General features: G+C 39.9%; 1 protein-coding gene across 1 annotated transcript; it reads left to right on the top strand.

Moving 5' to 3' along the window:
* Nucleotides 1-518: 518 nt before the first annotated feature.
* LOC5580192 (DNA topoisomerase I, mitochondrial) lies at nucleotides 519-19,495 on the top strand. The gene is made up of 8 exons (XM_021857714.1): nucleotides 519-1,020; nucleotides 9,839-10,122; nucleotides 10,180-11,206; nucleotides 11,365-11,450; nucleotides 15,343-16,472; nucleotides 16,538-16,788; nucleotides 17,321-17,502; nucleotides 17,574-19,495. Exons 1-8 carry the CDS (start codon nucleotides 988-990, stop codon nucleotides 17,674-17,676), a joined length of 3,096 nt encoding a protein of 1,031 aa, XP_021713406.1. The 5' UTR covers nucleotides 519-987; the 3' UTR covers nucleotides 17,677-19,495.
* The last annotated feature ends 4,648 nt before the right edge of the window (nucleotides 19,496-24,143 follow it).

Genomic DNA, 24,143 nt, shown 5'->3' with positions numbered 1-24,143 from the left:
TGGCACATATAAGGTAATAGAGCAAAATCTAGAATGCCGTGATAAGTGTACTGCGATCTGTCAAACTTGCGTATCTTTTACAGTACTAAGGGACCAAATGCAGTACTAGAAGTGGTACCCAATCTGAACCAGACTACTATAGTATATACATATATGTCTCTATGTATTCGTCTCTGATCATACTATCATAATCACACTTTCTCGCGCTGACGATTTCAAATCGTTTAGCTGTCTTTAATTGCGCATTAAAATGAAATGAAGTAAATTTTCGCGTGACGTGCAGCGTTTTGGTGTTTTCGGAGAAAGACAAAACGCGAAACCAAACGAGCTTCAAAGGACATGCTGTGTACCTTCACCTTAAACGTCTTCATTTTCTGCTCGGGCTGTCAAAGAACGCAAACTCGCCAAACGCACTCCCCGGACACAAACCCTGTAATATCGGAGCCACTCACACAGCACCGTGCATGCATCCTGCTGATCACCCTATCCCAGCTGTCAGTTATCGGCTACCTCGCTCTCGCACTTCGCCCCGTCGTGTTCGCGGTGAAGGATCTGCCTGTCTGTGCCGTGCTTCTCATCGCCATTGTGTGTATTGTCCCGCATGAAAGTCTCGTATTTTGCACCAATTTCCCGTGCAATTTGTACTTTTGTTCAGGTACAAAGTGATAAAGTTATAGTTTTTCACGAAGAAAGTGAAATTGTGGCGGAAAATTGCGCTCGCCGCGTGTTTTCGTCCGGGCGCACTGAAATCTTTTTTTTTTGACATCGCCAAACGTCGTCGTCTTTCGTTGTTGTGGTTGTAGTGTTTTTCTGCCGTGCGTGCGATAAAGATAGAAGGCGCAACGACGAGCTCACAGTCAGTCAGTCAGTGTGTGGATTTCTCGGACTTGTAAAAATTTCTGCTTCATTCCGTGTTGGTCTGGTGTAGGGATTGTGAGCACAATTTTCGGTTCGGTTTTGTGGTGAAACTCTCGGTTCCATCGGACAATGAGCGTCGAGGTGGAAGCGGCCAATCCGCAGGTTAGTACTTAAAGATTCAGGTGATAATTTCATGTATCCAATTCAATGCTTAGTAGGCAATTGCGTTTCGGAAAATTCTCGAACAAATTCCCTTATATTTGGCCTACTGCGACCGAGACAACTCGACTAGCACCAAGTCGTCCAATCGAAGCAATCTGGGACTTGTGAAAATTTCATCTGCTCGCTCTGCCTTTGGTTGCTGCGATGTGTTGTGTGCCAGAGTCAAAGTGCTGCGCTATGAAGAGAAAATGGCGACCGGAGACTAAGTCCCACGTCGCCGTCCAAAGGGGAAAACTTTGAAAATTAATATTTCCCTTTGGGAGGCGCATATTGCGCTGAAAATTGCACCAAAATTCGTTTCGCTTCGAACCGCACCAATTGAGCGGAGGTTACTTTTTGGGCCAAAAAATTTCGCCAAGTCCGGGATTTTTCCGGCACTTAGAAAATTTCCGAATCATAGTTGGCTGACTGGTTTGGCTGTCTTTCTTTGTGCTCTTATGAAACGAGCAGAGCACGGCTTGCTACGACGACATCGTCGTCGGACTTGGTGCATGTTGGATTCGATATCTCATCGCCTGCTTAGACGTAGCAAGCAGAAAGCAAGGTAGACGGACTTTATTATATTTAGCAGGCAGCGGCTACTTTGCTTTTGCTTCGCGTTCGAGTGCTGTGCTGGCTTTGAATTTTCACAAGTGTTCGGTCGTTCGCTGGCATTATATAGGCAAAGTGGAAGCAAAAAGAGTGCTGCATTCACCGTTTTTTCGTCAAAGTCCTATATTTGTAGCGGGGCACAATGGGGGAATGGTTAAAGTTATGGCGTGTGTTGGTGTTTGGTTTGATTGTATTATTTTTGCATTTTATTATTTAAAAAAAAAGTTGTATACAGAAATTACTTTAATAAATATTGATTATTTTTCATATTATAAACTCAAATTAGTATACTTGATTTGATAAAAGTGTATCGTAAGAAAATAAAACAAATAACAAATTATACGACGTAACAGCAATTTCAAATATATTTCCTTGAGTTGTTGTACATAAATTTGTCCAAAAGTTATTGTAAAAAATAAGTAGCAATAAAAAAAAACATAAATAAATAATACGAGATTGTCCATATTCAAAACTCTTGTATCTTGAGTATTTTTGAACTATTGAACCTAAAATGCTTTAATGACTTGCCTATCAAGTTCAAATTGAATTTGCGAGACATGCAATAAGTAATATCTAATATGCTCAGTAGTGTGCAACAAAATTTCTCGCTCCATTCCACTTTTTGGATTGCATTTAGGTCCCACAACGATTGTGCAAAATTTCAGCTCGATCGGTGAAACTATATTTTAGCGCCAGTCGTTCAAAGTTTGTATGGGATTTACTATGGGGAAACTTAAGGCGACACGGGAGACCGTGTTATTTTCTCTATCTTTCGTCTCACTCTAACAATTACCATCAAAACTTTGTGGAAGCAAATCTCGAGTTTTGAGTTTTAGTGAACCGATGAAGCTGAAAATGTATTGGGTTGTGCACTACATATATAGAATCATAGTGATATATTTTCTCATCGATATATGGAGTGGTTCTTGGGATTTGAGTCTTGAAATGGATAGGATGATTATGATGACGTCCCGTGCGGGCTTAAGACCCAAACGCAATGATAGCGGAACGGTAACGTAAAGCGAAACCGGTTCGCCAGCATGAATCACATCATCCTGACTGAGCTGTCAACGAACGAAAATGAGCCAAGTCTGAGTAGACAACCAAGTTCATTCTGGCAAACCGATTCCGCTTTCCGTTGCCGTTCCGCTATCATCGCGTTTGGCCCTTCACTTTTGCAAAGAAAAATTGCCAGAGGCCGCACATTTGGTTATATTGCGGGTTTTGCCAATATATCGTCACACCACTTTTGCCTCAATTGAATAGAGACTTTAAATTAACGACCAACATGTTACGTCAAGTGTAACGCATACTGTCGGATTGTGCATTGGATACAAGGTGCGTGAATCTGATAACTACCATGTAAACTGTATGTGAGTATTTATTTCCCCACTTTGATAAGTATATTTTGTAATAAAAAGAACACTTCCTGGTGTTTAACTTTTTAGCACGTACTTCCAAATATTTCATAACTTGCTTACCCGACGTGGCTAGCCACGTTCCAACGAAATGTTAAGGGTGTGAGCCGCTTCACCGATTCGTTTAACTTTTATTTAAAATTTGACAACTCGATGGTTATTTCCCCTCCGGTTGAAAGTAACCCTGCTCTGAAGCATAATTAAAATTGATAGTTCGAAAGTTATTTTCCGCTCCCGAGAATTTGAGAATATTTACCCTCTGTAAACTTTGTTCAGAAATATCTACTCGACTGTCAAAGCCCGGGTTGACCGCGAAGTTCAATTTAATCATTTGAGGGAAAATAACTATCGAAATGTCAAATTTTAACTAATAGTTAAACGAATTGATGAAGCGGTTCACAGCTTAAAGCGAAAAGCTACCAAATCGCATGATACTGAAGACCCCAAAATCGCCTAAATCTATGCTCAGGCAATACTCCATCGAGCACGTGACCTCCAGACTGCTGTAGTGTTCTAATCTGAAATGATTATAGTCTTATATGCTGTTGTAGTGTTTCTTATGTCGTGAAATATTTCTAAAGTTCCAGAAGATTCTTTGAATTGGAGAGTAGAATCATACCAAAAAATCTAGCATATCTTCCCAAATAGCTGCTGTAGTGTAGTATGATTCATTGTCATTTTTCAAAATTACAGTTGTGAAAAGACCATCAACTCAGAGAAATACCATGTCATGGTACAGGAATGTTTTAAGTAATCATCATAGAAGCATAAAATTTTGTATTAAGTTTGCATCCATGAGTCGATATCGAGTCGTTGAGCATCGACTCTTGGAGGTTTCAATGTAAATTAATAAAACTCGAATATTTGGCGCACATTCATCTCATTTATGTTTATCCTGCTTTTACAAATGTCGAACTCGTTTTTGAGCCTGAGATGGAACTGGAGAAATCGTTTCACATTTTCAATTCACACCCGATTCAATTTGCTTGAAGTTGATTTATTGACGTTCTGATCACCAACCAAATTTAAAATCAGACGACAATGATGAAATGTTCGAGAATATTCTACGAATTGGAATGAACAATTTCCCAGAAAACTCTAGAATATTCTGCCAAAGAGCTATTGTAGTACTCCACATTTTGCAATTGTAATGTTCTAATCTTAAAATGTACCGTTGTAGTGCTCTTAAATTGCTGTTGTAGTGCTCAACAAAACTTTTCGATGAAATATTTCAAAGCGTTACTGACAGACAGACAACTCTGGGATTTTATATACAGTGGGGATTCGCTCGTTGGAGCTCCGCTACATGGAATGACTCGATGGTTGGATGTTCGCTGGTTGGAAAATATTCCATCTAAAAAGCATTCGAATGTCAAGAATAGATGTCAAACTGACTTTGACGTCTGAGCACCGTCGCATTGAAGTCTCCATATATAGAACAAATGTGTATGTGACGATTCGTGACGATTTACTCTCCAGCTGCGTGAGTCTGGAGCATTTCCACCAGCTGTCAGTCGTTAGAACTAACAAGTCGGATTCGCTAGATGGAAGGCAGTCGTGTTCCAACCAGCGAATCCCCGCTGTATATGATTATATGTAGTTCTCTGTCAAAATTCCATACCAATTGCTCATAGGGAAACAAAGTGGGGCAAATGAAAAGTTTGTCGTTTTGAACAATAAAATGGAAAACTAACATTTATATTTACGATTTCCATTAACTTTAACATTTGTTAAGGAGTCTAAATGAACAATAGCAAAAGTACCATGTCAAGAAAGAAAATGTTATTCTTGTCAATCCAATATAATTCTGTTCAGTTATGTTTTTTCAAATGGTTTGCCAACATCAGGGTGGCCACCGAACCGGGAAAAGCGGGAAGAAGACGGGAATTTGATTGCACCGGGAAAAAGACGGGAAAACCGGGAATTTGAGATGACTACCGGGAAAATCGTAATGAAAGAACATTTTGGAGCTATCTATCTACAAACAGTACAGAAGTTGTAGAAAATCGTTATATTTGAATAACACATTGGATTGCTTATTTTTTTAACGATTTAATTTCTACTTTTTACACTATGCGTCTTAACAATGTTCACGTTTCAAGTCCAGTATATTTATATTAATACCCAAAAATATTAACTTAAGCGAAGTTCGCCATTATAAAATAAAAAAACGCCGGCCGCGCCTAATGATTGCACAGATTTTCAGTGTAAATTTCGGTATATGCTAAAAAAGATTGATTTTCACCGAGCTTTGTGTAAATTTTTCACAGACTTTTGTAAAATTTTAGTTTTCACCGAATTTTCTGTGAATTTTTGACAGTTATGTTGAATCCACTGTTGTTCCACGGAAAAATCTGCTGAATCATATGTCACGGATTTTTGTTTCATTCTAAGTATGTTGTTTGCTTTGGAGAACTCTTTATTTTCATGAAGAAAAAATAAAATGATGAGAAATTGAGTTGAAATATCTTCAATTAGCTAAATCAAAAACCGGGAAAATTTTGGTGACTGTACCGGGAAAACCGGGAAAAAAGCGGGAATTTCAAAATGGAAATTTGGTGGCCACCCTGCGACATTATAACTAAAACATTTGCTAACAGAACTAACAGTTCTTACATCATGGGACAGCAATTGCATTTCTGCTATGTGAATTTCCACCGCTCGTTATTTGTTTATAAGGAAGTAGGATATGACGTCGGATAACTCTTTGGAAGAAATCATTTCTCGGAACGGAATCCTTCAATAAAGTATTTTGATTATTTTTGTGTGTTTAGACCTATACCCCATATTTATGTTTTGAACTAGCTTTACATAGACATTCCTCGATATTCCCCTGAAGAAGACTGCAAGTGGTAGTCGAAATACGCGTATCTGTCAGAGATAACCATTTGGGGCGGAATTAAAAGGTACAAGGTACTCCAATCTACTTTTAAGTTTCTTTATTGAGATTCTGCTCAGAGAATTCGCATACAATGAAAAGAGTAATGATTAGAGTCCGGAATGAGAATCATGAAAATGCCACACATTTCGATTTATTCAAAATTATTCTACGAAAGTGTGACAGTGCATGTATTAGGTATTGGAAAAAGCGTGACAGAGGGAGAGGGGGGGGGGTCTAGAAATCCCGAGAAACGATGGACGTCATATTTGAATCATCCCCAATTATTTATATGGATAAAACAATTTTGACCCCTTTATACTTTCACTTCTACCACTGTTCTTGCATCAGCAAGAAAGCACATCAGATGCGACCAGCGCTCGACATTATTATTACGCATATACGTACATACACGGATGTGCGCTATACCCGCGTACGGCGAACCGGACGGTGGATACAACAAAAAACGAACTAACACCCCCATCACCGTCAGTCAGTATAGTGTTGTTCCTAAAGAGACCCACTAATTGTCTTATTCATCCGACAATGAGCAAGAGAGATTTGCAAAATCGACCAAACATTGTTGTTGGAAATTTAAGTGATTTTTGTTGGTAGGTTGTTTGGTAGATTGCAGGGTGTTCGTATCAGGGCCGTTAAATGTCATGAATATCACGTGACTTTGACTAATAAATATTGCTAATATCATCGTTACTCATAGAAAAAGTAATCGGAAAATGTTTTTTTTTCGGTAACCTTTTCCGAATTAATATCGGTTGGCTGCTATAAACATTTAACAGCACTGGTTCGTATATTATCCGGAGAACATAATTTGGGAAATATTATGTCTCATTGTAAACATAACATATCTTATGATATGTCCAAGAATTTTATGAGAATATCGTATGAAAATCAAATCTTTCCTCCCCTTGGTTATGCGACCTTGCCGTGATGGGAGGGCACAATCCATTAGCCCATTAGATGGACATAGATAGAGATAGCTTCATACAAGAATTATAATAATTTCTTACATGCTATGAATACGATCTATGAAACAACGGAAATCAATCTTTCAAAATTCACCATCGGGAAACGCTTTTATGCATAATTAAGTAAAATGTAATCTTCTACATATACCTAGAATTCATAATTTTCTGACTTAAAAAGTATCAACAGTGCTCTCTATTTAGTTCTAAAGTTTGCTAGATTTACTCATTTCGTTCAAAATCTTGAGATGAAATTAAAATTCATTCCATCAAATCATGTCAATCCCTACGAATTCAATCAAAATATCGAAGTAAAACTGGTAAAACGTTATACAGTCAACTCTCCCATAATCGTATCTCGATATCGAATTAGAGAGATTGTATAATATTTTGCGGTAATTCATTTCGCGGTTTGTCATTTCGCGGTACGCCATTTCGCGGTTAGTACCATTTGGCTGCATGTCAATTCGCGGCAGTATCATTTCGCGGTTTGTACCGAGATGTTTCATCTATCTTAACAGTGCAATATGAAGGACTGCCTGTGTTCAAAAGAAGGGTAAGTCACCGATGAAAATATTATTAGTGATAATCCCAATAATTTTCAGTGCAACTCGTAGGAAAAACTCCACCGCGAAATGGCATACCGCGAAATGGTACTAACCGCACAACGGTAAACCGCAAAATGATACAAACCGCGAAAAGGTACACCGCGAAATGGTTGACCGCGGAATGGTTTACCGCGAAATGTCGGACAACCATTAGAGAACCTTAGTAAAAGTTGGGTTTCATGACTACCTCGATGGTCTGATTGCACTGGTTTTGTGTTCTGTAACTCGATATCTCCCTAACTAAGTTGACTGTATGGAGAGATACTAATCTCGTGTTTAGGTGCAGATGAATAAAAGCCGTATATCAATCTTTTATGGGCACAAATCTGGTGAATCAAACAACTAGGTATTCACTTTAAAAAATAAAATCGTTGGTTACTCGCTGGTATTGATCAATTGATAAATGTTTCAGCTCGGAACACTGTTAGGTTTTCTAAATGTGTGTTCCTGAAAATATGTGGTGTGATTTTGACAGTGGTAATTTTTTCGGATGAATATTTTGGACAATTTCACTCATGTTATATTTGTTGTGAAATTGCATATCATGTAGCGATGGGTGATTTTGAATCGATGTTTGCATTTCGATTGATCGATTTTTTGAATCGATGTTCGCAGCATCTAAAATCGGGTGAATCGATTTTCTTCATTCAATTAAGTTTGTGTTGAAAGCGGTAAATATTTCTTAATGTGTTAATGATGTGTTAAAGAAAATTAATATCGATGTTATAGAAAAAAAGCCCAACGCTAATAACATGATGCTTTCATACTACAACATACTGCACATTACTGTTGAAAATACCATTAACTATAATTTTCAATTATCCATAAATTTATGAAAATGTGCCGAATTAGGGTCCTAGCGTTACTTAAGGATTTTTTTTTTATCAGGAGTTTTCTCATAAGTATGCCCAGTTCGTTTTTTTTTTTCTAAGAAAGAATATACCAATGGAATGCTCCAGAAATTCTTAAGACGCCTCATAAAATTCATTAAGCAGAAATTTTATTTCAAGGCATCTGCTTGATAATCCATTGAAATTTTATAAAATATACTCATAGGAGAATTATTGGAAGAATTTCTTCGAGCATTGCTGGAGGCACGCTATTTTTTACAAATTCAATACAAAAAGAAATTCTCTAACATTTTTTTTGAAAATCCTGGAGACGTGATTAGTAAAATTCTTAGAGAAAGCTTTGAGTTTGGGTTGCGGAGCTTTTAGGAAGAAATCTTAGAAGAGCTCTCGACGAAGCATTGGAGTAAAACCTTGTAAACACGTTCAATAATTTCAAGAGGAATTTCTGAGACATCTCTGTTGAATTCCTTGAAGCAATTCATAAGTTATACACACTAACTTGAGCTCAACAATTTTGTGTGCTCAGTAATTTTTTATACTCTCAGCAAAAAAAAAACGTTTGTCACCTAGGTAGTTGATTTTCGCAAAATATTTTCAGAATCTCAGCAAAAAAAAAATACCCCACTTACTGAGATCTCGTCGAAAGTTATTTTTACTGAGCGCTCGGGGGTGTCAATTTTGGTGAATTCTTTGACAAATGCCAAGACTTGGCGAAAAAAATCAGTCTAGAGATGCATTTGGAAAAACCTGGAAAGCTTGGCTCTTGAACAGAACAGTTTGCGGCATGGTCAGAACATGAGCAATAAATTGAAAAATTTCGATATCAAGAACAAGCATGCTGGGATTGCATTATTAAATTGATCACGTGTTTCCATATTTTTGTGATTTCTGCAGCAAAGCATGTAATAAGTTACAGCAACTGTGAACTTTGCTCATGCTCACGCGTTCAATGTCTAAGAACATAAACATGATCTGAGCAAATGCGTCTCTGGTGTATACATTATGCGAATAGTATCTTCTGGTACAAATATCATTTTTGTTCAAATTGATCAATTTCAGTGGCCTGGAACTTTTCTGGAAACTTTTCTGTCATACAGACGCTTATGAATCTCTATCATGAATATTACGTTACTCACATCGATCGAAATTGTGACTTATAAAAGCCAATGATCATTGTGTATGACAACTTACAAGGGTTTCTTAAGAAATAATGTTTGAATAGGTAATGAGTATTATTCCATAAGTCTGTTATGGAATAAAATTATCGAATTGAAAACCAAAATACTTGTGTCGGTATTTTATAAGAAAATCGTGTGCTCTCATACGTTCCGTTTCCTCGGTGTGTAACTTCAAAGTAGCGTTACTTCCCTGAACTGCCTTCAAGACTTTACTAACCAATTTCTCCCTTATCCATTCTTATCATGCGCAGGATAACTCCACCAAACAGGTGAACGGCGAGTCGGCCTCGGATCGCGCGAATGGAGTGAGCAATGGCCACTCGGAGGGCGGCGGCGGTGGCTCCAGTGACGATCGCCGCAAGAGCCACAAAAGCTCCAGCAAGGACAAACACCGGGACAAGGACCGGGATCGGGATCGCGAGAAGGACAAGAGCCGATCGGACAAGGATCGCGATCGCGACAAGGACAAGGAACGCTCGAAGGATAAGGACCGCGATCGGGACAAGCACAAGAGTAGTTCATCGTCCTCGTCAAAGTAAGTGTCCTAGGTGTTGGTCGTTGACTTAGTTTTAACGGTGAAAATTCTTTCTAGGGACAAAGATCGCGATAAGGACAAGTCCAGCAGCAGTAGCAGCAAGGATAAGGATCGCGATCGACATAGCAGCTCGCACAAAAGCTCGAGAAGTGATAAGGATCGCGAGAAGGACAAGGAGCGATCCAAGGACAAAGACAAGGAACGGTCAAAGGACAAGGATCGGGAACGAGACAAGGACAAGGAGCGTTCGAAGGACAAGGATCGCGAGCGCGATAAGGATCGAAAGGATCGCGACAAGGATAAGTCTAGCAGCAGCAGTAGCAAAGACAAAGACCGCGACAAGCACAAGAGTAGTTCATCTTCCTCGTCACGTGATAAGGACAAGGAACGTGACAAGGAGAAGAGCAAGAGCAGTAGCAGCAGCAGTAAGGATAAGGACAAACATTCCAGCAGTAGTAGCAGCAAGGACAAAGATCGTAAGGACCGCAGCGATAAGCATTCCTCGTCCAAGGATAAGGATCGAGAGAGAAAGGAGGAAAAGGTCAAGGAGGAGCCTGCTGAAGTGAAGCAAGAACAGCAGGAAGTGAAGCATGAAGAGCCAAGCGCAATGTTCAATGGTGTTGCTAGTAACGAATCGTCTCAGGATGTTTCCGAGATAAAACAGGAGGATCCTCTCAGCATTTCCCAGGCCAGCTCCTGTGACTACTCGATGTCGCAGTTCCGTGCTGATGAATCCCAGTTTGTCATCAAGGAGGAAGCTTCCGATCAGGATCAAGCCGAAGAGGAACCGGAAGAGCCCACTCCGATGGAAGTTAAGCAGGAATCGGATTCCGAGGATGACGTTCCTCTGTCGAAGCGCAAGAAAAAGGACGACGATGAAGACTTCGATGGCGGTAGCAAGCAGAAAAAGATAAAGACCGAGAAAAAGGACAAAAAGGAAAAGAAAAAGAAGAAACGCGCCTACGAATCTGAGGCGGAGGAATTCGACGAAGAGGAAGACGAGGATTACGGTGCCGCCAAGAAGAAGAAACAGGCGAAGCAAGTTAAGAAAGAAGTCAAAAAGGAAACCAAGACCAAGACCAAGGTGAATGAACTGCTATGTTTTGGTACAGCTTATATTTTGGGGGGATTCATTCTCGTTCCGGGAAAATGAATCTCATTAAGCCTCAAATGCTGCCTGCTGTTGATAATGTGCGCTAATGGAGGGTGCATTCTGTTTTGTTTTCTTCCGTTCGTCAACAGGTCAAGACCGAGGTAAAACAGGAGACTGCCAGCCCCACTAAAGGACGCAAGAAGAAGCAGGAAGAGGAGGAGGAGGTTTGGAAATGGTACGTACTTGAATTTGGATTAATCTGTGGTGGTTTTTGTCTACGCCGGTTGCCGACGGGCTTGTTTAGTTTCAGTGCTCACCACCCCGTTCGCCGGGTGGCGCTGAGATTGCTTAAATTAAACTGACAGCATCTTTTTGACGTTTATGATCCGTCATAAACGCTACACGCTCGTTGGAATCTACTCAAAAGTGAGTCGCAACAGATTGCAACTGCTCAAAATCGTTAATAGGTCTTTTCATGTGACAGATCCGTCTATGCATTTGTTTACATCGTTGGAGGACCGGTGCTAACACGGGCCTGTCATTTTCTTAGAAGAAATGTCAAAGTGCTTCCCGATCAGCTGATTTGAGACGTCATTTGAATAGGCCTATGGTGTCGACCAAGTCCCTCTAACCTGCATACCGTTTTGTCTAAAAATTCGGAACAGACTCATATTCCGAACACTCGGTTATTGTATGGCGATTTGGTTGGAATGTTTCGCTGAAATATATCATCACATTATCACGAAATGGCAGTCAATTGCAATAGGGTCCTAAAGCTCTGTCTCAATTTTAGTACCTAACGCTTAAGTTTAGGGCAGAAACACATGTTTACTCAATTTTTAAATGATTTTCATTGGTTTAAGTACAAAATAACATTTTTTTATGATTTTTGAGATTTTGTCACACCCTTTGGTTTAAACTCAAATGTTGGGTATATTTTGTTTTCCGTTTCCCTTCCGAAATGTCATATAGGAACAACCCCAGTGTTAAAACTATATGCCCTGTGGCATTTTTGTCGAAAAAGTGAATGTCAAACAAGATCACAAGTGTCAAGGTTCATATTTGGAACCATTTTTAAAATTGAAGTTTAAAAATGTTATAGCCGTTATTTGAGCTGGAAAACTTGCTAAAGTAGTTGCAATAACATGCTCTTTCGTATTATTAAATAAAAACAAGAATTCAATAACCATTTTAGGACCCAATTCAGTTTCGGGAGTAGTGATGGTTCTCTAGTTAGAGACCAGTAGAACTAACAAAGATTAATTTATTTGCGAAATTATTCACTTGAATATGATTCATTTGTGCTGTTCGGAATTTGAATCAAGGTGTTCGGGATATGAGACAGAACGAACACATTTGAATCAAAATGTTGTTTTATACTTTTACGTAAAAACAATACTAAATTTAAATAAACAATTTTATCAGCAAACCCAACAGCTAACAGTTAGACTTTGTGAAGAAATTGAAATTTTCATAAAAATCAGCTAATTTGTGCCTATGTGTTCGAAATACGAGTCGGTACATTTTCACGCTCCATATCTCGATATTGAGCTTCTCGAGAATTTTTAGCATTTCGATCATTTCCTCTTTACTTCGTGTGTTACGCGCCAGGGTCTGGTACAAGTTGGACACTTTGCGAATCTTTTCTCGAAACCGTACACCACCAAATAAGTTGCGCGCCGATCGATCATGCGCCGAGTTGTGGATCAGTCAAAATTATTTAACGCTTGCAACTGAAAAACAAGACGGTACAAACATTTGTATTCCTTATGTTTTTCATCGATCAAACAATTTTACTCGCTGTCCAGCTTAGGACTCAAGCCCTAAAAGTGATTCACTTCCTCGGCGAGATATTTTGACATTTCCTTATTTACTTTTTGGCTGGCGCACAACTCGGCGCATGAACCACTTGTTGGACAGTCTGCGGATTTAAGTAAAGATTTGCAATATCTTCATATCTCGATGTGTTTCTGTTGATTTTTTGTTCTCAATTTTCTCTCAGTATATCGATATGACCAATATCGAAGGTTACTAGACCAAAGTTTTGGTATTCAATATTGTAAATTTTGCATTCTATCGGATACGACGATTTGTAATCGTCGCCGGTGAAACCGTCGCCAAAATCGTCGCCAGCCAAGCAACCGCTGTGTATTTAACGTTTCATCAATCTTACCAACACAATGGTAAATCACCTCCTTTCATTCAAGGGCGGCTGTCAAATGAGAGTAAAATAGAAAAGCCGCTAACCTAAGTCCAGAATCAGTTTTAATGCTTAACGAGGAAAAGTAAAAAATATTATTCGCAAAATCACTTAGTGACATTTGAATGCACGAAGACTAGCATACGCTCGTCATACACAGTTTGTTTTTGTTTTCCTCAAAGAAACTTGCACACGCTTTGCAGACTCATCAAAATGCATATGGAAATATTACCCAATTTGAAAAATTTACACCCGAATTCTGGATGTTTTTCGAGACAGAGTGCATATTGTTTTCCTCTAAGGTTCACAACCACATCTACACTAGGACACGCATACCATTGGGCGTGATAACCACTATACGCTTGAAAGATAGTGTTTACAAGCAGTTATTTGCTACGTGCTACTGCAGTGCGCTGTTGGCAATTCAATCAACAAATTCGGCTTAACTCCCAAAATGGATGTTTTCGAGAAAATTGGTTACGCCTTCACCATTGTTTAGTCGGAAATTTGTATGATTGTTTACTTTTTAGAACCAGCGACATGTTGGGGTAGCAGTAAAGAGTCGCCAGTACCACCCTTGCTTTCATTTGTTTTCTGGTATTTGACGTTTCACCAGTCTTGCCAACACAAAGGCAACTCACCACCTTTGATTAGTTGACTGGTAACGATTTTTTTCAGTCCTGTTCGAAAGTTGGCGGCGCGTATTGTTGTGAATGAAACAGACAATACAAATTAGGAGCGCAAAATGACGTCTGTTTGTGTATCACTTCCTTGGCAACGGAGTGTTTTTCAATCTAGTATTCATCAAAAATTTGTTTTTTGTCTCGATCTCTCCCTATCTCGATGGTCCCTTCGATATCGAGATGTGGAGAGACGACTGTATTGACAATTCACTTACAATTTGTTCTATTGTTTTGTACCATTGATTGTGAGCGAAGTCGAATGAATTGTTGGCCACTAAATGATCAATAGGAATATCATTAGTGTTACGTATGTTTGTGTGTGCCTTTACTCACTTCACGGAGCCGCAAATCAACCCAACTTTGACTTCTTTTGACGCAATTCGGCTCTTCCGTGGGATAACCCAAATTTGCGTTAACTGATATATACCTATCGTTGGGTTGTTTTCATTTGACAGCGGCAAAAAAAAACTCAGTGCAAAAAAAATCTACCCAGCGTTAGCTTTCGAAGTCTCCGAGATGGGTTAAAACAACTTAACGTTAGGTTAACTCGAAAGAACCCAAATTTGCCTTATTCCATTGAACTTCGACGCTGGGTCGGTGCATCTCTCTCTCTGTTTTTGACAACATTGCTGTTGCGAGAGAGGCAAAACAACCCAACCGTTGGTAAAAACTAAATGCAGTTTACCCAAATTTGCGTAAAAAGAACTTAATATTTGGGTAGTCTGATTTCTCCGTGTTGAGAGTAACATTCAATTTTATCAATAGTGAGTAATTTTAACTTTTTTTTTTCTCCCGAACGGCCGGAGAGGGTGTTCATCTGCGGCCTATCAAACTGACAGCATCATTTTGACGTTTTGATCCGTCATGACGTTGTCTGTCATTTTGTGCTGTCAAACAGTGCGTCTTTCCCTGCGCGTTGCGTGTTTTTGTCGCTCACATGCAATGAAAATTTAGGAAATTCCAGGCCGCAAAATTTACTTTATTTATTATGTTACATAACCGGTGCAAGTGAAACTACTTTAATGTGGACTGTCGTTCACTTCACATGGAGAAGCGTTCGCTGTCGAGAACCGGTATCAGCGGCATGCTTTCAAATCGGTGTGATTTGGCGAAATAGTTCACGCTCTAAAGCAGCAGCCGCCTCTGTGGGAGTTTTGCGCACTCTGAAGAGGTTGATCTACTTATATTGTAGTCCGACTGGTGGAACCCTCTTTTAAATCGATTCTCTCAATTTCTCATTTTAGGTGGGAGGAGGAAAAGCGCGAAGATGGTGTCAAGTGGAACACGCTGGAGCACAAAGGCCCGGTATTCGCACCGCCCTACGAACCACTTCCGGATAACGTCAAGTTCGAATACGACGGAAAGGTGATCAAGCTTTCGCAGGATGCGGAGGAGATTGCCGGCTTCTATGCCCGGATGTTGGAGCACGAGTACACATCGAAGGACGCTTTCAACGACAACTTCTTCAAAGACTGGCGCAAATCGATGACCTCGTCGGAGCGCGAAAAGATCAAGGATCTCAAGAAGTGTAACTTCCGCTCCATGCACAAACACTTTGCCGAAATATCCGAAGCCAACCGGAATCGCACGAAGGAGCAGAAGCTAGCCCTCAAGGAACAAAACGAAGCCCTGATGAAGGAATACGGAACGTGTTCCATCGATGGGCACAAGGAAAAGATTGGTAATTTCCGTATTGAACCGCCAGGTCTGTTCCGAGGTCGTGGTGAGCATCCCAAGATGGGTATGGTTAAGCGACGAGTCATGCCGGAGGATGTGATCATCAATTGCGGCAAGGAGAGCGTTTGGCCCAAAGCCCCGGAAGGACACCGTTGGAAGGAAGTTCGACACGATAATTCCGTCTCCTGGCTGGCGTCCTGGACGGAGAACGTCCAAGGCCAAGTCAAGTACGTCATGTTGAACCCAAGCTCCAAGTTGAAGGGCGAGAAGGATTGGCAGAAGTACGAAACGGCTCGGCGACTGTTGAAACACATCGACAAAATTCGGGACACCTACCGCGACGAGTGGAAGAGCAAGGAGATGCGGATACGACAGCGTGCCGTGGCCCTTTACTTCATCGATAAGCTTGCGCTGAGAGCGGGTAACGAAAAGGACGAAGACCAGGCCGATACGGTCGGTTGTTGCTCGCTCCGTGTCGAGCACATTGACCTGCACAAGGAACTGAACGGCAAGGAGAACGTGGTCGTGTTCGATTTCCTCGGTAAGGATTCCATTCGGTACTACAACGAGGTGGAAGTCGAGAAGCGTGTGTTCAAAAATCTGGAATTGTTCAAGGAGAACAAGAAACCCGGTGACGATCTGTTCGATCGGTTAAACACCTCCGTACTGAACGAGCACTTGCGTGAACTTATGGAAGGTATGTAGGCTACAGTCCAAAGCTATGTTCCCTTTTTCATTCCACTATATCTTCCATATTTGCAGGCCTCACCGCCAAGGTCTTCCGTACGTTCAACGCGTCCTTTACGCTGCAGAACCAGCTCCGCGAGCTGACCGATCCGGACATGACCGTGCCGGAGAAGCTTCTGGCGTACAACCGTGCGAACCGGGCCGTGGCCATCCTGTGTAACCATCAGCGGGCGGTGCCGAAAACGCACGAGAAGAGCATGTCCAACCTGAAGGAGAAGATTCGGGCTAAGCAGGAAGCGGTCGAAACCTGCGAGCGGGAGTTGAAGGTGAGTTTTGGCTTCCTATTTCAATAACGAGGGGAAGATCAGCAACCAGAAGATAGGGGAGATAACCCAATGCTCCGGTTGTCACATCTCCGACGACTCACTGAAACCTACTCATGCTCTGAAAGTACAAACATTACCCTTGGCATCAGACTTTTTTCTCTCCAACGACCTTTCGGTACCGTGAGGGCCCCTAACTCTGCGCACTTTTACCAAAATCCATCAAAATCTGGTAAAATACTTAAATTTTTGTTTACATTTTATTTTTCATATATTGCTACAATAGTAATAAAAAAGTACGCGAAGAATTTTCTTGACAAATTTACGTTTATAACTTTAATAAAAAATAAAATATTACTTTAGGGAAAGGCCAGTGCATATAGAACTTAACACATGTAGCAGAAGTAGCCTAGGCCGTGACAGCCGTAGTTACTGCATTCTAGCACTTTGTCCGGGGGTGTCCCCTCCACATGTAGCGAGCATGAGATCTCGCTCAGCAATAATGAACCAATATTCTTTTCCCTCATTTTTGCAGGACCTCAAGAAGAGCAACGTTCGCGACAAGGTCGCCAAAGACAAGAAGCAGAAGCAGCTGGAACGCCTTAGGGAACAGCTGAACAAGCTCGAACTGCAAGAGACTGACAAGGACGAGAACAAGACGATTGCCCTGGGCACGTCCAAGCTGAACTATCTCGATCCCCGTATATCCGTAGCATGGTTAGTTTGCGCCGCATATACTTTTTTGTTTTGTCTTGGAACAATTAGCTAATTCTCACATCCTCCCACAGGTGCAAAAAGTTCGGTGTCCCAATCGAGAAGATCTTCAACAAAACTCAGCGGGACAAGTTCCGGTGGGCCATCGACATGGCCGATGAGAACTACATATTCTAAGCTCACAAAAGAAAGAAACGGATCGGATCCGGTATCCCCCAACTGTGAGATATCGTGTGGGGTCTCTCCGATAGTGTGTCGTAATAGTGTATCGTAAGGTACCCCCAAATTCTGGCAACTTTAATATCTGATGATCCAAAATGTTTCGTTTTTAGAATCATAAAAGTTTTTTTTAGTAGAAAATTATTAGTGCCCATTGCTTTTTTTGTTTTTAGTCTCACTCCTTGTGATAAGATAGGGCTATTGTTCACCTAGAAGCACATACCCACCCACGGAACACTAATGCCACAGTTTAAAAGGAGGGGAATTGCTGTTCCTTTCCTGGAATAGAGTGAGACGTTCCGCGCAGTTAAATCAGTTTTGTAAAAATCTATGTATTTATTTGAGAGTAACATTATAAAGTCCCCCAATATAACACATAGCAAGTTGTCGATCCCTTTTCGGGGTTGGCGATGATTTTTTAAACCTTTGTTCGGAAACGTACGCGTGTTGGAAGTGAAGAAGCCATCCGCAGACATCAAGAGTTGTTTAGGATACTAGTTTAAAGAAGGATATTTTTATAATTATTAAAAAAAACAAGCATTTTCTCGATTAGGAGGAAATGCCGTATATTTTTATAATTTTTGTGAAACTTCCGTCAGAAGGAAACCTTTCCATTTCATCACCTCGCCTCCCTGCTCCTAGAAGAGCAGGGATCGGGGCATAACTATCGTTATCTTACGCCAACCAACCACATTTTGAATGCCAGCAGTCAAGGTTTATTTATTTCGAGAGAGCTAAACAGAAAGAGCATACCTTAGTTGGAAAAATTCCCTTTCTTCCTTGCATGGACTAAGTACGTACCTATGTTTGTTTGATTCGTTTTCTCTTTAGATTGTAAGTAGTAGCAATTACATATTACCAAGTGCATATGATTGATGAAGCAACAGTACAGAAATTTGCAACGTACAGCGTGTGATTTTGAAGACGAGCCAGGAAGAGTTTCTTTTTTTACGTTCCCTAGAGAATAGTTTAGGAAGATGGAATAATTGAATAAGCCCCAAGAGTGTGATTTGCTTTGGAAGGAATGATTTAATCAAATTAGTGCCCAAAAAATTAGAAGCCGAAAAATTAAGACAGACAGTGTAAACCGAGTGGCAATGAAATGGAAAATAACTTGCGATACAAAGGTTCATATTTACAAAGCAGACAAAAGAAAACATATATTAGTAGCCCTTAGTAGGTATTATTGAAAAAGTAATTAATCAAATAAACAACACACCCCTACAAACCACAAATAATACCATAATTAAGAAAAACGTCATTTCCGTATAGTTCTCACTGCGTACCATGCGCAGAATTACCTTGCTAAGAAAGAGGAAACAACTCCGCAGCAGCAACAAAAAAGTGCAGTAAAACGACTAGATTTAAGGCAACAGAGGTTTTAAACGCGTAAGAAAATTGAAACTCCTTATCTTAACGAAAGTCAACCATTGACAAAAGCACATATGATGAAGCAGAACGAAAAGAACACAACGGCGATGAGAAGATGATAGTAGCGGTAGGACAGCATTATTAAACGAGAAGAGTAAAATGACGTCTTGAGAACGGTCCCAGCAACACAAAGAGTGTTCTTTATGAAAGACATTCTGGGAGCCCTTCTCGTCGAACCACCAACATCCACAGACTACTAAATCATGCGAACACTCGTACACACATATTGACCTATTTGAAATAAGTTAAATATCTGTAGGTTGAACAATCAAGAAAATCTGGAAAACCGCAAATTGTGTGCATCAGGCAAAAAAAACACTAAAATAAAATTCCATAAAAATTGAAATGGTGTTCAAATTTACCGAATACATGGAAAATCTTCGAAATCCTTGCCAGTTACAGGTTCACTCCAATTCTTAGCTTAGCTTCTTTACAAGGGGTAAATCTGCGAGCAGACCAATGAGAAGGTAACTCAGGAAGCGTGGGGATGCCGCAAAACCGACGACCCACTAAAACCATCCGACCACCTTACGGTATTTCTTCGGGAAGGGACCAGTGCATATAGCACTTAATGTAGCCCGCAGATGCTCAGACGGTTTGACGCCTTCAAGTTAGTCGAACCGATTTATGTTGCTGTTGCTCAAATGGTTGACTGGCTGCTAAAGTTCGTTGTAGCAGCACTATATTTCTTTGCATGTTTGGAATGATCTCGTCAAGTCTAGTGATTTTTTTTTTAATTCTGTTGCTGTGGGGGACAATTTCTGGGCAATAATCGTAGGTGAGGAAGAGCAGAACTTTCAAAACTCAAGTACCGGAAATAATGGATAAAGATGAGGAATTCTAGTTGTAACTCGCACGAAGTATTCCGGTTGACCTCTAAAAAAATCCCTCATTCTCTGTCAGGGAATTATTCTGAACAGTCATCGTTTTGCGGAATGGTTATGGTGATTTCTTTAAAGATTATATCTAGAATCTTTAGTGGTTTACTCTAGTTATTCTATTTTGAATATTTTCCAAGAATCCATGGAGTGCTCCGGGAAGCGCAAACAAAACTGTTCGTTTTCGGGACACCGAATGTATTTTGTAGTTGTTTTTTTTTTCTTCGCTCCGCGCGGGACACCGAAAAGTTTCGCGGTTCGCGTTGTGCGAGTACTAAATGATATTCGTGTGCAGCTTAGTATGGATTACCAACTGGTGAGCTCGTTTCATACTTATGATTCCCTTTTTTATGACTGCGCATTTTTCCTGTTTTATAGAATTACAATATACATATACCTATTTAAATCTTCTACCAAAACCTTTTCTTCTCGAGAAAAAAAATATACAAAACTAGTTATAAGTAAAAGTCGTATTTTTCCTCCTTATCCATGGATCACATCACCGACCAAAGGTGACTCCCAAATCTTTTCCTCTGTCACTAATAAACACCCTTCCCGTGGTGACTGTGGAGATACAGAGGTATTCTCGGTCTCTAGATGTAACAATCATTACACCCTAATAAAAATACATTCCTTTCCCATCTCAACTGACTGTAAGGACTTGGCCGACGCCGTTATTGATCTATTATATGCAGGGATGGGAAATGTACTGTAGTAAACATTTACCACCTCGACATTCACATTCAAAACAAAAAAATGTCACGGCTCTTCAAAACTGTAATCTTCTTCTTCCTAACGTTTTTTCAAACCCGAATGCGAAATGACTCGAGCACAGTGCTGAAACGATTTTTTCCGGTTTTCGGGGTTTTGCATTTTTGCTCGATAAAGGCAGCATGAAATTGAATTTGTTTATATGTATCGCAACGGAATGATTGTGCTCTTGCTATTAGTGCTTATAGATTTCAATTAGTTGAAAACACAAGCGAAATATTAGCGGTTGAGTTATTTAACATTTTTTTCAATCATTCACCTCGAGATGGTTGCCCGAAAACGATCATAGTGGAGAGACAAAAACAGTCAAGCAGTGTGTGAACCGTTGGCAGCGCAACGCCTGATGGTACTGATTAGAGATGGGCGAACCGTTCGCGAACGGTTCAAAAGAACTAGTTCTTTGCGGTGAACGAATGAGTCATAATTCTTTTTTTGAGAACGGTAGTTCAGCAAGAACGGTTTACTGAACGCGAACTGCGAATGAACGAACGCAACGAACGTGGAGAAGAAAACCGTTCGGTATGCCTTCTTCCAACGTTCTCGCCGAACGAACGGCATAGAAAAAACGAAGCGAATGAAGAACGCTACACTCCGCTCTTGAAATGCCCTGCCCTTCCTTAGTCCACAAGATGCTGTTTATGATTCGGTGCGACGAATGAGCAACGAATGAAAAGTGTTTGTGTGATAATGATTCGTCGACGCTTCGCTTTAAAAATTTCATTCATTGAATATTTTTGTTTGGATTAGCTGGATAAAGTCAAATACGTAGACGGACAAGGCTTGGCGCGCAAAGGAAAGCGCAAGTAATGAGCTTATTATTTTCATTTCATAATTTATTTTACAATAAATCTCTTGTATACTTTAAAATAAATGCATTCTGTTGGATTTTCTCTAGTCAAAATTTTCTAATTGATAATAGAATCATAATTTAGCATAAAATTCCAGCGTTGAGTAAAAAATCTTTCATGAGTCATGAATACATCATTTTAAAGGCGAAAATAATAAGATTTTTTAAAACCGAAAGAACGGTTCAAAAGAACTAGTTCACTTTCGAGAACGGAACGAACGCGAACTGTTCATTGAAAAGAACTGTTTTGCCCATCTCTAGTACTGATGCTGCTGCTGCTTTGTGTTTTGGTTGACTGGCAGAATCGATGAACTGTTGTAAATAGTGATGACAGTTCCCAAGCCTGATTATATGAGATCTACTAACATGTGCACTGCCCTTATTCATTTGGATCGAAAAGAAATTCTTACCAGTTCCGATCAATCACGGAGTAGCAACCTTTGGCATGTACAATCAGTCTATGCTATGCTATGCTTTGAAATTTTTCCAGGAATCCATGGGTTATACTAGGGGTTCCACCAGAAATTCTCCCTGGAATTCTACCAGGAATTTTCCTCTAGAAAATTATCCATCCAAATTAATCCATAAAACTCCTCAAATGATTTCTTCAGTAATGTTGTAGAGCTTACTCCGAGAATTCTCCAGAAATTGCTATAACAATTTCTTCGAAGATTCCTTCAGAAATTTATCTAGCAGTTAGTTCCAAGTATTCCATCATGCAGATTCAGGAATCACATCACGAATTCTTTCAGATTCCAGAAGATGGTTCAGAAATCCCAGAAGGAATTTTCTTCCTTGTTATTTGTCTACAAAGTTCTCCAGGGGTTTATCAAAAAACTACTCAAGGGATTTCTTCAATGTTTCCCTTCAGTGATTTTCCTATGAATACCTCCAAAAAATCCTTCAGTGATCAATGCAAACATTCTTCCAGGGATTCCTAAACGAGAAATTCCTTCAAAAATTCCTACAGAAATAGATGCAGATATTGACTCCAGGAACTCTTACAGAGATTCGCTGAATTTCTCCAAGGATTCATCAAGGAGTTCCACAAGGGATTCCTCAAGAAATACTGAAAAGGAATTAAAAAACTTCCTACAGTATTTGATTTAGAGATTCCGCTTACAATTTTTTGAGAGTTTCCCCCAGGTTATTCTCAGGGGATTCTTCCAGTGTTTCCTTCAAAGATTCTTCCTAGTATCTTCTGAAATCCTTATAAGAACTATTTGGTAAAATTGCTGGAGGAGTTCCCGAAAACCCCCAAGAATCCCTGGAGATATTCCGCGAGAAATTCCGGAAGGAATCTCTTGAGTAATTCCGATGATAAAAATGGCTGGTGAAATCCCAGGAGGAATTCATGATAACCCTTTATGATCCTTGAAGTTATTCCCAAGTAACAATTCCACAGCAATTTGGCATTCGTGTGGATTTATCAATGTTTTACGACAGTTACGTGAATGCTATAATAGCTAGAGGCAACATTTAACGTTGCTAGAAGATGATATACTGTAATTCAGCTCTTAGTTGTGTGTGTGTGTGTGTGTGTGTGTGTGTGATCCATCTAACCCCCACTGTCCGGCAGTGGTATTATGGAAAAAAGTTTTCAGCAAAACTGCTTTGGTACTGCATTTTTGCAAAAAGCTTCAGTCCGGGAGTTAGAAGGTGATAGCTCTATTGCAGATCCGGTGACCCATTTCAGAATGGCTGGAGAGACACGTCCATTCAGAAGTCACTTTCACTAACAACAAGCCCCGCATGTATACATTACCGTTATCAAATGTATAATGATAATGCATACACACTTCCTGTTTCAAAGATGGTTACTTTGGAACTGGCGCGTATTTACTGTTCAAGTACAGATAATTATATAATCAGAACAATCTCACCAAAATTCATCCAAGGCGGCGTTGTCATCAAATCAAATCAGCAACTAATTTGGTATGCATTTTCTTCTCCTTGTGACGCATATACCACTTGTCATTTCTAGACCACATTTTTTACTTCTTCTTTCGCGTATTTTTCACAATTATTACAATAATGTTTTTTTTTTCATTGTCGAAACCATCCGGTGGCATGTCAGTCAAAATACAAACACAGCAACAACAACAAAATCACGTGGAAATTCATTAGCAAAGCCAATTAGAACCGGTCATGAAACATCACATTAAAGAAGTCTTTGATCGCACGAAACGCGCTGGATTTTTTTTTCACTATAAGATATCGAGGTTTTTTTCAATATTAACATCCGAACTACAATCCGGATGGTGTAGCACCAGCCAAATCGTCGGCAAAATCGCGAAAAACTAGCATACTGTAATTCAGCTCTTAGTTGTTTTTAAAACCTTTAGAGACAAAATATAAAGACAAAATGTTGTGGCTACAAAACCAGCTTTATTGCAGCATTTGATACCTCATTTGAACTGCTTGTAGTGGCTGAATGACACTTATTTGTTACGGCTATGATAAAAGATTGATATAATACACCTTGTTGTCATAAAAGC

The sequence above is a fragment of the Aedes aegypti genome, chromosome 1, assembly GCF_002204515.2.
Source record: "Aedes aegypti strain LVP_AGWG chromosome 1, AaegL5.0 Primary Assembly, whole genome shotgun sequence".
NCBI lineage: Eukaryota > Metazoa > Arthropoda > Insecta > Diptera > Culicidae > Aedes > Aedes aegypti.
Note: the sequence above shows the minus strand (reverse complement) of the source record. Positions and strands in the feature narration are given on the sequence as shown.